General features: G+C 40.8%; 1 protein-coding gene across 3 annotated transcripts in view; it reads left to right on the top strand.

Moving 5' to 3' along the window:
* The window catches only part of glt1d1 (glycosyltransferase 1 domain containing 1), a 107,331-nt gene that overhangs the window by 36,514 nt on the left and 53,824 nt on the right, over positions 1-16,993 (top strand). For all 3 annotated transcript variants that reach the window (XM_068055067.1, XM_068055066.1, XM_068055065.1), the window contains exons 6-8: positions 2,617-2,673; positions 6,056-6,151; positions 14,086-14,135. In XM_068055067.1, the coding sequence (XP_067911168.1) occupies positions 2,617-2,673; positions 6,056-6,151; positions 14,086-14,135 (203 nt within the window). The remainder of the gene's footprint in view (positions 1-2,616; positions 2,674-6,055; positions 6,152-14,085; positions 14,136-16,993) is intronic.

The raw sequence follows: 16,993 nt of genomic DNA, 5'->3' as shown, positions 1-16,993 counted from the left end.
GCTGAGTGACAGAAAACAAAAAGTAGTGGTTAATGGATGTTTTTCGGGCTGGAGGAAGGTTGGGACTCTTGCTATTTCTGATATATATTAATGACTTAGACCTTGGTGTACAGGGCACAATTTCAAAGTTTGAAGATGATACGAAACTTGGAAGCATTGTGAACTGTGAGGAGGATAGTGTCGAACTCCAAAAGAACATAGACAAGTTGGTGGAATGGGTAGACAGGTGGCAGATGAAATTCAATGCAGAGAAATGTGAAGTGATTCATTTTGGTAGGAGGAACACGGAGAGACAATATAAATTAAGTGTACAATTCTAAAGGGGGTGCAGGAGCAGAGGGACCTAGGTATATATGTGCATAAGTCATTGAAGGTGGCAAGACAGGTTGAGAGAGTGTTAATAAAGCATACAGCATCCTGGGCATTATTAATAGTTGCATAGAGCACAAGAGCAAGGAAGTTATGTTGAACTTGTATAAGACACTAGTTCAGCCTTAGCTGGAATATTGCATCCAGTTCTGGGCGCCGCACTTTAGGAAAGACGTGAGGGCATTGGAAAGAGGACAGAAAAGGTTCATGAGAATGGTTCCAGGGATGAGGAACTTCAGTTATGAAGATAGATTGGAGAAGTTAGGACTGCCTTCCTTGGAAAAGAGAAGGCTGAGAGGCAATTTGAGAGAGGTGTTCAAAATCATGAGGGGTCTGGACAGAGTAGATAGAGAAACTGTTCTCACTCATGAAGTACAGGACTCCCAGCAGAGAAGCAAATACTCATTGCTGACTTCAGATTAAGTTCAGTGATGTCAGTAGCATTCAACTGAAATTAACTTTTAAAAGAAACACTGAACACCCCTGATAAAAATAATGGAAAAGTTAATTTCAGTTGAATGCTACTGACATCACTGAACTCAATCTAAAGTCAGCAGTGAGTATTTGTTTCTCTGCTGGGAGTCCTGTACTTCAGTATTTGACTGACTTGGACTGTTCAAATGGCCTGATATCGAGACATAGATGAATCATTTCCTCTAGCAGCACTTGGTAGATCTAAGCCACCATTTTTAGTCTGTCACAAACTCTGCTCCCTTGACACTGGCTTCATTCTCCTCCTGGACACTGTATCAGAAAGAACCAGACCATTCATAACCTTGATATCCTGTTCCACACTATGCTGAATTTCAGACTCCATATACTTTGCATCATGAAGTCCAGTTACTTCCTCTGCCAGTTGTGCGTTCCATTACTACTTCAACTCCTTCCCAGTTGTAACCCTTATACATGCCTTTGTCACCTCTCGACTCAATGACTCCAATGCTCTCACTGGCCTTCACCCTCCAGAAACTTCAACTTGTCGAGGCTCATTCTTCTTTTTCATATAAGAGTCTAATTCCCTTTTGAATGCTTCAATTGAACCTGCCTCCACCACACTCTCAGGCAGTGCATTCCAGACCTTAACCACTTATTGCTGATGGGTGTTCACTGTTTCTTTTAAAGATTTTGTAGAAGTTGGCACAGTAATATTCATTCATTTTCATATTCATACCTGCATTGATGACATATCTTTATGTTTTCAACCATTACAATTGCCCCAAAAATCAGCGTTAAAGACATAAACTAACTCCATCAGCAGTTATCTTTAGCATTGTGCGTTAAAATGATACTTATTATAGTGGCATGAACAGATACTGTACCGTCAACCATGAATTTGAAAATCACTCCACTTGACTGTGAAGTCAGGCCAATCCACAGCACCTGTAAGTTACTGATGACCCTCCCTCCTCAAAGAAATTACACACTTCATGACTTCTCTTGAATATTCTTTGTTATGATACTTTTGAATACATTTTTGCACTCCCAACGGGGAGCTTTCTCTACCAGAAGCGTGTATTGGAAATTCGAGCAAGCACTGTGTATAGTTTCATAGTGATATGACTTAACATTTGAAAAATTGTGTGCAATGTGTCTCTGAATATCCAACATGCAATCCCAATGGCGAAAGCTTCAGGTTTATGAAGTTAAAAATCACACTTTTAGGCTTTGTTTATCCTTTTGGAAATATCGTTTTGCAATGCAAAAAGCAGTCAATACATTACCATTTTTTTTTTTTAAATCTCATTTTCCCTTAACCTCACCCAGCTTCTTCCTTTTTTGCCCTTATCTTGTGGTGCTTCCTCCTCCCATCGTGACAGTAAGGTGGTCTAGGCTGTGGTTCCATTACTCCCATCAGCTGTTCTCCATAATTCTGTGATGGACGAGTGAATTTCTATACAACAGTACCAGTCCTGCCAGCTTGTAATTATATCTGGCAGTGCAAAGAAGGAAATCCAGATTTCAAAACATGTAATTAGAAAACCCTCTTTGCTGGAAACTACCAGATTTATTTATTTTTGTTTTATAATCTATGAAAAGACGAGTGACAATTAACAGTTACTTTCCCAAAACATTCAATAAGTAGTTGTAAAGGCATTCATGATTAAGTGAATAATCTGTTGGATTTATGTAAAGGGATCTATCCAAATTAGGAAAGGGAAAGTGGCGGGAAAGTAATTACACTAAACAGTTATCTTTTTTTAACTGTCCTTGTGCTTTTATTCTGTCTTGCTTTCTAATGAAATCTAGGTGTTGTGACCAAGCCTTGTGCAAAATTTAACTGGGAAGAGTTTCTTCAAAATTCAGGTATGGTTTATTGATGGTGTTTTTAATCGGAATGTATATCATTTTTATTTATAAACTGCATGATTTTAGATAGCTTTGCCAAACATTTTTGTAAAAGTTCTGATTTTTAGTATGAATAATATTGTGAAGTTTTAAGTGGAATCATTGTTACTTGGGTGCGAGTTTGTCACCAACACAGAAAAATTGGGAATTGTTTGTGTGGTCCCTTAAAGGTTTTGTAGACCTTAAAACGGTAACGAAGAAAATGGGTTGCATTGTGTTCTCTTGTTCCAGCTGTTTATCTATCTGCACCATTAAGAGCTTTGTCTTTTGAAGAATCTAGCGATTGTAGAAAGTCAGACATTGTTTATTGGTCCCTACTGGATTGATATGTTTAGACAGTTCCTGATGCTCAGTTTCACAAATACAAACAAGGCAGGCATGTTTGCTAACTCCCTGCCCCTATTCCCGCCCCCTGTGGCCTTCTATCTCCCATCCCATCTCTTCATCCTAGGCAAGAATACAACTTCCAACTGTTGTTTATATCTGTGCATGCTGTAGCAGTTCCTGGAAGTTCCTCTTCCTGCCTCTGATCCAGTATTTGGCGACTGACACCTTGCTGAATATCTTGGCCTTAAAATATAAATTGAATAAATTAACAATTATGAGAGGCAAACAGAGTGTCATCTATACAAAAGAGAAAACACAGACGGAGAGATAACGTAATAAAGTATTTGAGGCAAATCAAGTGGCACAAGGACAACACCAAGAGAAAGTACACGAAAGACAAACAGTGTGGAATATCAGAACAGAAAGAGACAAAGAATAAGAAATCAACGGAAAGGTAGTTACCAGAAAAGAATTGTTTTTAATATTTCTGTCTTGAGCAACACCGTAGGACATCAACTAGTCTTTGTGTAGTAATATTGTAGTACTTAATAGAATAAAACTTGACAAATGCCATTGAAAACTGATACTGTCTTAATAAATGTAGCTAATGGCAAGATACCAATGCCAAATTGCTGTTAATGTTGTTGACAATCATTTAAGCTAAGATTTCTATTTTTGAAGAAGTGATTTTGATTCTAAAGGAGGTTAATCTCTTTAAATTTCTTATTGTCTGTGCTCTTGATTGTAATGTCACTAAAACTGATTTCAATATCTTGTATGTGTTGTAAAGGTGTGGCTCCCATTGCCATTTCCTCTTTTGAATTTAGCAGGTCAGTAGGTGTTCTTCACCTATTCCCTATGACAATTAGCAAGAAATAATATTAGAATTCATAATGTGTATACAGTTAGAAGGTTTAAAGTTAGGTTCAAGGATTCAAGCTGTCCCAAAAGTAAACATCATAAATCTGTGAAAACTTGTGCTCTTCCCATATCACAATTTACTCCAGAGTTATGCTCACCAGATTAAATAGTACAATTTAACGGTAGAATACATACAGTAAACATTTAACATGAAATGCTGCAGCCCGATTAACAATCAAATATTGTAAGATTGTCTTCCTTAGTAAATCACTTTTTTTTAAAACTCAGATTGATAGTTTGTATATAGAGCCACACTTTCATTTGTCTTGCATGAGAAAAGTTTAATTTAACAGAAAGTGCTGTTTTGTTCTATTAGAGCCTAATCTAAGGGTGAAAATGTATTGTTGCTTATAATGGACAGAAGTAAAAAGCCTCTGACAATACGTTACTATTAATTTTTAAGTTGTCACTTGGTATCAAAATATTCTGTGCAGATTGCTTTTATGGTGAAAATGTCTCTTATTTGTCTTGGCATCAAACCCAATCTGTTCTTTTTCCTTTTTGTCCCAGTGGTATAGTAATTTAATCATTATCAGTGGCTTGCATCCACTTCATACATATTGAAAGTGCAATATCATATCACATTTATTTCACAGTTTTCTTTTTTTCTCAATGGTTTGTATAATCAATTTTTTAATCCAAATAAATGCTTACATTTGTGAAGTTCGTGCAGTAATGTTGCACAGTACTTATGGGAGAATACATCGATGCATTTAGGATGTTGGCGCATTTAAGTGCGTGCTAATAATCACACACTTTTGGGGGTCAGGGTAATTTGTTGACATCCCTCAGATTCAGCTAACCAGAATTCCAACGGTCCTTCCTGCATATTTAACCTAATAAAATTAAGTGAAACAATTAATTACATTTCCAAATTTGCAACGATTGCGGCCTATTAATTTATCCAAATTAGTGAGTTATAGAAAATTGAAATATAACAATGTAAAAATGCATGGCAGGCTCATTAGTGTCTGTAAGAAGAAAAGGTGGGCTGATGTTTTGATTGTGGACTCTTCATTGAAACTCTCCCATTTTATTTTCACTGTGGACTTCATTGTGTTATTCATAATACTGGTTCAACGAGAGTAGATTAGAAAGCAATCATGCAATTGATATTCAGATGTGATCTTAAACCAAGAGCAACTAGCTCAAATAGTTTGCTATTCAGTTAAATTTCAAGATTGAGTAATTGAAGTGATCTATCTGTTAGCCATCCAAGAATGTCACTTTGCATGTGGATTTTATTTTAAATTCCACCTAACTTGTGTAAGGTAAAAATATACTGTGGTACAGGGCCTTAAGATATCTAGCTGGTAGAAGTTAGCAGACTATCCTATTATTTTGGATGGTGAATTGAATAGGGTTTTGCTGCTGTCCCCATACTAGCCAATTATTCTGTTTTACTGCACTAAATTTAACCTTCCCCTACAGAACTACTTCATCACGTACTGGCATGACTACTATATCATTGTCTACTTATTCATTTTGAATACATGTACTCTCCTGATTTGGAGTTTGCCAGTGGAAAAGAGGATTATTTTCACCTGTTATTTTGTTGACCAAGGATGAGAATAGATTCTGCAATTTCAATTTGTAGATGTTAAAATGAAATATTTGTGGATTGTTCTTCAGAAAACAAAAAAAGTGTGCATGAAGTAATCCCTCATTAGGAGTAAGCAAACCCAGGAGCAAAACTTAGAATAATGCAAGCTTTAAAATCTTTTTGCTAGAAAATCAGTTTTTTTAAATGAGCCTGCTGAAATGCTGAAACTTTTAACACTTTACTTTCTTTATCAAAATAACTGTGAAAGTCTTGAGTTAACAGTTTACAATTAAGCAACCAGCTGCTTGAAATAAAATACAGAATGCTATGAATATGTTGGTTTCCTATACCAATCCTGCTTTTCTGTTCCACCAGATTAGCATTATAAACTAGATTGCTTTGGTTTTGAAACTTTATTATTTGCAAAAGGTGGTAATGGAAGTATTGTGATAATAAATGATAATACATTTCAAACTGAAAGGATTACTTGGCATGATTTTCTACTTTATAAGCAAAGAAAAATGTCTATTTTCCATATACTGGTTACAGGGATTCAGTGCGAGAATATTGACCCGTACATCTTTCTTTTGGTGTGTGGACTTCGGCAAGTCAAAGATCCCCTCTATTTGGTGGATGCATTTTCAGGTATTCAATATAAATTTCATTAACCTAATGTATTGAACATTCCTCGACCTTTATGTGGTTGTGTTTGTCATTCTACTTTCTCTTTACCTTCCAGACATGTATATTCTGCATTGAATTGTTGATTCTTTTATTGATAATCTTTGTTAATTGAAAGCTTATTACTTCCTGCAAGTGTAATTTACATCTGAAGAAAGACATTGTACATTCTGGAAACATTGCTTACATATAATTCATATAATTTAGTTTGATCAAGGATACTATTTTTGGGCACTTAATTGTCACAATTTATTGAAATATAATGCAACTTAATCAGCTTTTTATGTATTACTGATGAGACTTTGAGATAAATAACTTCTGGAATAATGTAGACTTTTCTGCAAAACGTTAACTATATTTGGTCATTAACAAACTGTTGATGAAACATTTTGTCTTTTCCAACTAGACATTCCTTCTGTGAAGGAACATGTAAGGTATGCAATTAATGACTGAGAAACTTTCTGTTAATGAACCACATTTAAAGTTAAAGACACAAATGGCTTGAAGATGCTACAGCACTTATTAGAAAAATTGTTATATTGCGTATACATATTTTAATTGCTTTTTTACATTGAATATACAACACAGAAACAAGCCATTTGGGCAAACTGGCCTGTGCTCGTGTTGATGTTCTACATAAGCATCCTTCCACTCCACACATCATCTCACCCTATCAGCATATCCTTCTATCCCATTCTCCCTCGTGTTTAATTAGCTTCCACTTAAGCATCTATTCCATTTACCTTAACTGCTGCTTGTGGTAACGAGTTCCACATTCTAAACATTCTTTGGATAATGAGGTCTCTCCTGAATTCCTTTTGGATTTATTTATTTACTACCTCATATTTATGGCCCCCAATTTTGGATACTGGGAGGTTTTTCATAAATTTATATTGTTACCGACAGGTGGTAAGGGGTGTCGGTGTGGCTGTTCACCTCCCAGCTGACCGCAGTCGTGTTTTGTTTAAAATTATGAGTTAGCCCCTGAATGTTTTAGTTGCCACATAAACAAACAGTGACAGGTTTTCTTGTAGGTTTAAAACAGAAGATGAACTATTTATTGAACAGTATTTATTCCCTGAAATGTTCACAACACCCCTCACACACGCATTCAGTCTCGCATGCACTCTCAAGAAGATAGATAGAAGGTAAAGGATAAGAGTTCAAGGTGTAAAAGTCTGTTGTTTCAGGGAAAAACCTGTGGGATCCTCTAGGAAGGTGAATTTTACAGTTGCATGCCAGGTTGCTGGTTGGCTGGTAATTGCTGGGCTGTTGCAGTCTTCTGGCAGTCCTCTTCAGGGTGAACATCGTGCTGATTGCTTCGTTCAATTCTCACAGGTAGAAGAGTAGTTTTGACAAGCACACTCTGAGATGGAGGGGCGACATGATAGAGGTTTACAAAGTTATGAGCGGCATGGACAGAGTGGATAGTCAGAAGCTTTTTCCCGGGGTGGAAGAGTCAGTTACTAGGGGACATAGGTTTAAGGTGCGAGGGGCAAAGTTTAGAGGGGATGTGCGAGGCAAGTTTTTTACACAGAGGGTGGTGAGTGCCTGGAACTTGCTGCCAGGGGAGGTGGTGGAAGCAGATACGATAGCGACCTTTAAGAGACATCTTGACAAATATATGAATAGGAAGGGCATAGTGGGATATGGGCCCCGGAAGTGCAGAAGGTGTTAGTTTCGGCAAGCATCAAGATCGGCGCAGGCTTGGAGGGCCGAATGGCCTGTTCCTGTGCTGTACTGTTCTTTGTTCGTTTGTACTCCCTTGTCTGTGCTGTAGCTGACGTCCAACATGTCTCAGCAGGGTTCAATTGTGTTGGCTGGAATGGATCTCTTGTGCGCTCTCTCTCTGCCTTGCTGGAATTCAAGATGGCTTTTTGTTTTTCTGTGTGGTTGAGGTGAGCTCTGACAGATCTTGATGTCTGATGTTCTGTACTGGCAAGATCCCCATTTATTCCTCAACAATTACCTTTTAAGGTGAAGTTACAAGTGTTAGTTCTGCCCATGTGACTTAAGGTTTCAGTTCTTTCTGGGCTGCACAATAGTCTTTTGATGGCCCCATTTTGAGGATATGAGGGCTGTTCACACCCCATTGTAGTGAAGATTAGTTGGAGATGAAAAGGCAGGGAAAAGGCCTTTTTCTTAGTTTGAGTATAGCAATATCCATGCCTGATTATCTGTCTTATTTTCATTGTTATGATCCAGTGAGTTCAGCCTTCACCTGGTCTTACCATAACGGTTTAATTTTAAAAACACTGTGTTTTTAGTTCCCCTTGGTGAATCCTTGTTCACCGTGTTCCAATTATAAGGCAAAGAAACCAGCACAAACAGGCTTTCTTAGGTTTAAAGAAGAAAAGTTGAAATTTATTAAACTTAAACTCTAATTCGGTTAATGCCTACAAATACACGATGTGCCCTATGCTAACATGCATACGTGATACACACATGCAAATAGAGACTGAAAAGAGCAGAAGAAAAATAAAGTGGAACGTTATGAGGCAATATCTGAAGAGTTGTAGTTACGGTTCTTCGAGCTCACTGTAGAGTCCTTGATTGTAGGTAGATTTTGCTTTACGTTGAGGCCCAGTATTCTTAAACCTTGTTCGCTGTTGGAGACTTTTCCCTCTTGGCGTTCATGTGGATTCAGAGGCTTGTGAGAAAGAGATGGGAGCAGACAGGAGAGATCTTCTCAGTCCAGGAGCAAACAGCTTTCTGCTCAAACTATTTGTACAAATTCAAAAAACTCAGGTTGCCCTGCAGGCTAGTCATGTGACGAGCTGGTTTGACCATGTCCATTTGTGTATTGGGCTATCTTAGCAGGAATCTCCCCCACCTTTAGCATCTGGTGATCAAAAGTCCATTGTGGGTTGAATGTGCCAGGGAATGGCTGCTTTGTCCTTCCGAACACTGTCTGTTAATATGCAGATGTCTTTTCCAGCCACGGCTGATCTGTTGGACAAGTCCTTTCTTCACTCCAGTAACAGTTTAAAATCAATGTTCATGACAAAATTAATGTGCCTCATTTTTGGCAGGCGGAGGTCTAGCATGCCACCTCTATACCCAGCGGAATGAAATGCGATTTGAGAAAAGTGCATTTCATTAAAAGGCTCGAGAGAAAAATTTAAGGTACAGAAAAAAAATGTATTTCTCTCATTCATTCCCATTCATTCATAAATCCTAAAACTTCTTATAGCCTGTCATCTCTTGGTGCCAGTGCTGCTTTAATTGCCCCCTTTTTGGCAGCCCAATAAACATTTTTTTTTTGAGATGCTGAAGTAATTTTTTTTTAAAGATGAGTCAGTAGTGGGTGGTCTATCCTGAACTCTCAGTGCTTTCTTGACTGGGGGGGCATTCTTTGCTAATCTCCCCTTCCTCTCAGAGGACACTCCTGCCTGCAGGTATTTGTGCAGCTCTACTGCACTCCCCTGTGGCATTTTGACTAGGTGAGGCATCACTGTCCCGTTTTCTCTGCCCCCTAGAGGTCTTTATTTGTCTCTGCAGGTTCCTGTAAATGCTGTTGGAAACTCTGGTGGGGTGCTTCTAGTGTCTGCATTTATGTAGGAGGATGTGGGATCTAACTTTTCACAATTTTTGGGGTTGGCTGACCAGACAGTGGGGGTTTCATCCTGAATTCCTCCTGGACTTCCTTTAACCTGCCCTTTTGGTCACTTTTTCCCCTTCTCTGTCTAACCTTTTGACAGCCTTGTGCCTGCCTGTCCCTTTTTGTTCTCAGCTGGGGTCCCTTACAATTCACCAGCCCTCTGCTGAAGGGCCCTCCTAACACCGGTACAGGACTTAGGGGTGCAGGTTTCACTGTAGGTTTGGGTTTCCCCTCAACCTGGCACATGTGGCAACTCCTGCAGTACTCCACCACATCTTTGTGGAGTTTTGGCCAGTCAAATTGCTGTCTTCTGTGGGCTTTGGTCTTTCGTATACCGGCATGTAGTCTCATGGGCCCTTCTTAATATTTCTGTCCGGTACCTCTGCGGCGGCACGAACTGGTCCTTGCTCTGAGGTCTGTGAGGAGAACTCCATTTCCTCATCAGTACCTCATTCTTTAAATAGTAACAATCAGGGACTCCCTCTGCTTCACTTTCAGACTGGGCAGCCTTTGCTAACTCTCGCAATACTGGGGTTGGCTCGCTGAACCTCCCCTAGGGAAAATCCATTTAATTCATTTCCTGGGTCTCCTAACTTTCCAAAGAAAGTCTCAGACAGACAGACCTGGTCATCTGCCTGCAGTACTAATTCATTCTCCTCTGGGAGAGCTGGTTTGATCATGAGCTGATCCACTAAACATTCAGGGAAATTGCAGGCGCCCATCTTTGCCACGGCCCTGTTTCTGTGACCACCTGCGGTCTTTCTTTCACTACTGGGGGGCTACCACCTTCACCCCCATCAGAACATTACCTAGGAGCAGGTCAACCCAGTCCACAGGCAAACTAGGGACAATCCCTATGGTCACCGGAACTAGGTCGCACTCAAGGTGCACCCAGTGTACAGGTACAGGCATGCAGTGCCCTCCAATACGATTCACCACCATTCTGGTGTTCTCTGCACTCTCTGGGGGAAAGGTCAGGCCTTTTCCCAGTGCAAGGGTTCTAGTGGCCCCTGTGTTCCTGAGGATCACTATGAGCTTGCTTGCCCCACTTGAGGGGTGTGGCGTTACTTTTCCTTCAGGGACAAAACCCTGATAACTTTCAGGAATCCTGTTAAATTTTCCTGAACTTGCAACTGTAAGCTTCCTGAGTCTCAATCTTACTGCAGTTAAAGCCACAGCTTGTTCTGCTGTGCTTTTCATCAGGGTCCTGTCTTCACTGAGCGGGTGTGCTCTGGTTAACCCTACCGGTTTTCCCTTTAGTTTCCAACAATCCACTTTTAAATGCCCTGCGTTTTTACAATGGAAGCACACAGGTCCCCAGCCTCTCTCTTGCTCACAGCACCTTCCTTTTTGGCTAGGGGAGGGCCCCCAGTGTCTCCTGCTTTCCTTTCTCTCCCAAGACTGCTTGGGCCCCTATCACCTTCCTACCTTTTGACCCGTTTGAATTTGTGGGGGTGGCTAGGAAAGGTTCTCCCCTGGGAAACCGACTTATAAATTAAAGAAAACTCATCGGCCAGGACGGCTCTCTGGACCTGCTGCACCTCTACATGGGTCTTTATGGAGAGTGTTTAAATTACTCTCAAATAGAATTACTTCTCGGAGATTCTCATAGCTGAGCTGTACTTTAAGAGCCTTCAGCCACTGGTCAAGAGCCAGCTGCTTACTTCTTTCAAACTCCAGATAAGTTTGATTAGCTTGTTTCTTGAGGGTTCTAAACTTTTGGCGATAGGCTTCAGGTACTAATTCATATGCCCCGAGGATAGCATTTTTTGTCACTGCGTAATTTGATGAACTCTCATCTGGCAACAGGGAATAAACCTCATGGGCTTTTCCAGTTAGCTTGTTTTGTAGTAAGAGGCCAGGTCTCAGCTGGTCATTTTAGCTGCCTTGCCAGTTTCTCAAAGGAGACAAAAAAATTTCTACATCCTCCTCGTTGAACTTTGGAATTAGTTGAGCTAGTTTTAACATTTTTATACCCAGCCCTGAATTATGCTCCTCCATATTGGTCAATCTTTCACTGGGGTTACTCTGTCGCCCCCTAGTTAACTCAAGCCGCTTCAGCTCTCTCTCTTTGCATTCCTTCTGAAATATTTTTACTCCCTCCCTTCCCTTAAATTCATGTTTCCTCTGTCCCAATTGTATCTTTGCTAACAATACCCTGTCGGAGATTGCTTCTAACTCTGTTTCCGCTTCTTCAGATTCAAGGGAAAAATGGTTGGCCACTAGCCTTAGGAGTTCAGACTTCCTAGCCTTGCCACATACTGTGATCCCACACTTCTCAGCCATTTTCCTCAACTCCTCCGTAGACAGTGTTTTTAACTTATCCCAAGTTATTTCATCCTGGCTTGGAGAGCTACTAGCTTCACTTGCGGATACGTTAGTATTCAAGCACACACAGCCACAAGAAAACCTGTATTGAAATCTTGCTCTTTTTTTTGCTTGGGAACAATTTGGCTTCCCACTTCCAATTTCTCTCGTTTGTCTGTGGGTAAAATCCAGGACAGTAGCCCCCAAATTTCTGTTATGACCAGGTGAGAAAGAGGTGTAGGGTTCCCTTTCAGTTTTCATCTGGTCTTACTGTAACAGGCTTTAATTTTAAACACACCGTGTTTTTAGCTTCCCCTTGGTGAGTCCTTGTTCACCGTTTTCCAATTATAAGGCAAAGAAACCAGCACAAACAGGCTTTCTTAGGTTTAAAGAAGAAAAGTTGAAATTTATTAAACTTAAACTCTAATTCGGTTAACACCTATGGATACACGGCGTGACCACGCTAGCATGCATACGTGATACACACATGCAAATAGAGACAGAAAAGAGCAGAAGAAAAATAAAGTAGAAAAGTTTGAGGCAATATCTGAAGAGCTGTAGTTACAGTTCTTCGAGCTCACGATAGAGAGCTTGATTGTCGGTAGATCTTGCTTTTTGTTGGGGCCCAGTATTCTTCTTAAACCTTGTTCGCTGTTAGAGACTTTTCTCTCTTGGGACTCATGTGTCTTCAGTGGATTCAGAGGCTTGTGAGAAAGAGATGGGAGCAGACCGGGGAGAGATCTTCTTAGTCCAAGAGCAAACAGCTATCTGCCCAAACTATTTGTACAAATTCATAAAGCTCAGGTTGCCCAGCAGGTTAGTCATGTGACTAGCTGGTTTGACTATGTCCATTTGTGTATTCGGCCATCTCAGCAGTCAACCTGGGATGCAAGCTCCCCCACCTTCAACGTCTGGTGATCAAAGGTCCATCGTGTGTTGAATGTGTCAGGAAATGACTGTGTTGTCCTTCCAAACACCGTCTGTTAATATGCAAATGTCTTTTCCAGCCACGACTGATCTGTTTAACAAGTCCTTTCTTCACTCCAGTAACAGTTTAAAATCAATGTTCATGACAAAATTAATGTGCCTCATTCTTGGCAGGTGGGGTCTAGCATGACATCATGCAAGCAGTGTTGATTAGTTTTCAATCTTAGTAGGCAGTGGATGTGGATTACAGTGAAGGAGCTGGTATGAGTCATGTGTCTTGTCCTCTATTTTGTTGACAGCCAATGTCCCAATCTTTTTAAATTTGTTCTAAGTTTTGTAACTTTTCAGTTTATTTCTGTATTTCCATCGTACACTCCTCATGAGCGTGACAATATGCAACCCTACAATAATTTTTATAATGACAAAAGCTTTTTATTGTAATGAAATGAGAAATAATTCAGCTAATTCAAGTTACATTGGATATCAGTACAGCCTAGAGTTTTTATTGTGTGGCCATTCACCACCAATAGGGTAGACTACAGGGTGAAAAGGCATGTCAGCTTATAAAAAAAAGTGTTCAGAACCAGAAATGACCCGGCAATCTATCCTTGCCAGTCTCAAAAATTAATGCTCATATATCACCCATTCTCTCAAATCTATCTAATTCCACCTTGATTTTTTTCCACACTATCTGCCCCCACAATTTCTCTGCACATTCCAATCCATGCATTTACCATCTGTTTGGTAAAGTAGTTATGTTTTAAACTGCCTGTGCATTTTCCTCCTCCTGAGATTGAGCCGATGACCCCTGGTTCTAAAGTTAATGGCAATTTCAGACATACTATTGGGGTTCAATTTGATCCATGTCCTTAAGACTATTAAATAGAACTGAGGCAGCTTTCCATTGTTATGAACTCAGTGCAACTGAAATATGGAGAAAATCCATAGTAGACATGGATCAAAGTTGCTGTAATGCCGAATTTGTAAAATACTACAATACATCACACTAATTTAAATGTTATTTTGTTTCAACTGATTTTTAAAAATTTATCTTGCTTTATAGCTTGGCATAAGGAAGAACCACGGGTTTATTTAATTATTATTGGACCCAAGGTAAGAGATCGTTCTTCAGTGTTGAGTGAAAAATAATCCTTTGTATTTTTCTCATAAAGAATGTTTTATTGGCCTGTATTGTGGCCCTCTGCACAGTAGAGAGCACGTTAGGCAGGGCAAGTTAATACCAACCCAATGCATTATCCTAATAAATAAATATGACTTTAAAATTATGTGACCACGCTATTAAATGGGCGTATGAAAATATAGTGGAAGGTCTGTTTTTTTAATTTATTCACGGGATCTGGGCATCACAGATAAGGCCAGCATTTATTACCCATCCCTAATTGTCCTTCAGAAGGTGGTGGTGAGCTACCTTCTTAAACTGCTGCAGTCTGTGTGGTGAAGGTACACCAACAGTGCTGTTTGGGAGGGAGTTCCAGGATTTTGACCTAGCATCAGTAGATGAACAGCGATATATTTCCAAGTCAGGATGGTGTGTGACTGAAGGTGAACTTGTAAGTGGTGGTGTTCCCATGCGGCTACTGTCCTTATTCTTCTAGGTGGTAGGGGTCCCTGGTTTGGAAGGCGTTGTTGAAGGAGCCTTGGTGAGTTGGTGCAACACATCCTGTAGATGGTGCACACTGCCGTCACTGTATGCTGGTGGTGGAGGAAGTGAATGTTTAAGGTGGTCGATGAGATGCCAATCACGCAAGCTGCTTCGTCCTGGATGCTAACGAACTTCTTGAGTGTTGGAGCTGCACTCATCCAGGAAAGTGGACACTATTACATCACATTCCTGACTTGTGCCTTGTAGATGGTGGGCAGGCATTGGGGAGTCAGGACGTGAGTTGTCGCTGCAGAATTCCCAGCCTCTGACCTGCTCTTGTAGCCAGAGTATTTATGTGGCTGGTCGAGTTAAGTATCTCATCAGTGGTAACCCCCAGGATGGTGGGAATTTTAGCGATGGTAATGCCAGTGAATGTCAAAGGGAGATTCTTTCTTGTTGGAGATGATCCTTGCCCAGTACAAGTGTGGCGCGAATGCTACACAGCGCTCATCAGCCCAAGCTTGAATGTTGTCCAGGTCTTGCTGCATTTGGACTGCTTCATTATATGTTCAGTTACTGATTCCTGGGATGGCAGGACTGACATATGAAGAGAGATTGGGTTGATTAGGCTTGTATTCGCTAGAGTTTAGAAGAATGAGAGGGGATCTCATAGAAACCTACAAAATTCTAACAGGACTGGACAGACAGATGCAGGAAGGATGTTCCCGATGGTGGGGGAGTCCAGGACCAGGGGTCACAATGTACGGATAAAGGGGTAAACCATTTAGGACTGAGATGAGGAGGGATTTCTCCACCCAGAGAGTGGTGAACCTATGAAATTCTCTACCATAGAAAGCAGTTGAGGCAAAATCATTAAATATATTCAAGAAAGAGTTGGATATAGTTCTTAGGGCTAAAGGAATCAAGTGGTATGGGGAGAAAGTGGGAACAGGGTACTGAGTTTGGACGAACAGCCATCATCGTATTGAATGGTGGTGCAGGCTCGAAGGACCGAATAGCCTACTCCTATTTTCTATGTTTCTATGTTACGAATGGGACTGAGCACTGTGCAATCATCAACGCGCATCCGCACTTCTGGCCTTATGATGAAGGAAAGGTCATTGATGAAGCAGCTGAGGATGGTCGGGCCTCGGATACGAGCCTGAGTAATTCCTGCAGCAATATCTTGGGGCCAAGATCATCTTCCTTTGTACCAGGTATGACTGCAAGCAGTGGAGCGTTTTGTCCCTGATTCCCATTGACTTCACTTTTACTAGGGCTCCTTGATGCCATACTCGGTCAACTGCTGCCTTGATGTCAAGGGCAGTCAGTCTCATCTCACCTCTGGAGTTCAGCTCTTTTCTCCATGTTTACACCATGGCTGTAATGAGGTCTGGAGATGAGTGGCCTTGGTGAACCCAAATTGAGCATTGGTGAGCAGGTTATTGATGAGTAAGTGCTGATTGATAGGATTGTCGACGATACCTTCCATCACTTTGCTGATTGAGAGTAAACTGATGGGATGCTAATTGGCTGGATTGGATTTGTCCTGCTTTTTGTGGACAGGACATATCTGGGCAATTTTCCACTTGGTTGAGTAGATGCCGACGTAGCTGGATTGGAATGACTTGGCTATAGATGCGGCTAGTTCTGGAGATAAGACATCGGCGCTACAGCCGAGATGTTGTTGGGGCCCATACCTCTGCTGTATCCAATGCTGTTAGCTGTTTCTTGATATCACATGGAATGAATTGAATTGAAGACTGATTTCTGTGATGGTGGAGACTTCAGGAGGAGGCCAAGATGGATCATCTTGGCACTTCTGGCTGAAACATAGAAAATAGGAGCAGGAGTAGGCCATTCAACCCTTCGAGCCTGCTCCGCCATTCATTATGATCATGGCTGATCATCCAACTCAGTAGCCCGTTCCCGCTTTCGCCCCATACCCTTTAATCCCTTTAGACCCAAGAGCTATATCTAACTCCTTCTTGAAAACATACAATGTTTTGGCCTCAACTGCTTTCTGTGGTAGCGAATTCCACAGGCTCACCACTCTCTGGGTGAAGAAATTTCTCCTCATCTCAGTCCTGAAAGGTTTACCCCGTATCCTTAAACTATGACCCCTGGTTCTGGACTCTCCCACCATCGGAAACATCCTTCCTGCATCTACCCTATCAAGTCCTGTTAGGATTTTATAGGTTTCTATGAAATCCCCCTTCACTCTTCTGAACTCCAGCTAATATAATCCAAACCGACTCCATCTCTCCTCATACGTCAGTCCCGCCATCCCAGGAATCAGTCTGGTAAACCTTCGCTGCACTCCCTCTATAGCAAGAACATCCTTCCTCAGATAAGGAGACCAAAACTG

This window comes from Heterodontus francisci, chromosome 23 (assembly GCF_036365525.1).
Source record: "Heterodontus francisci isolate sHetFra1 chromosome 23, sHetFra1.hap1, whole genome shotgun sequence".
In the NCBI taxonomy this organism is placed as follows: domain Eukaryota; kingdom Metazoa; phylum Chordata; class Chondrichthyes; order Heterodontiformes; family Heterodontidae; genus Heterodontus; species Heterodontus francisci.
The sequence above is the reverse complement of the archived record's forward strand: the minus strand, read 5'-3'. Positions and strand labels throughout refer to the sequence as shown.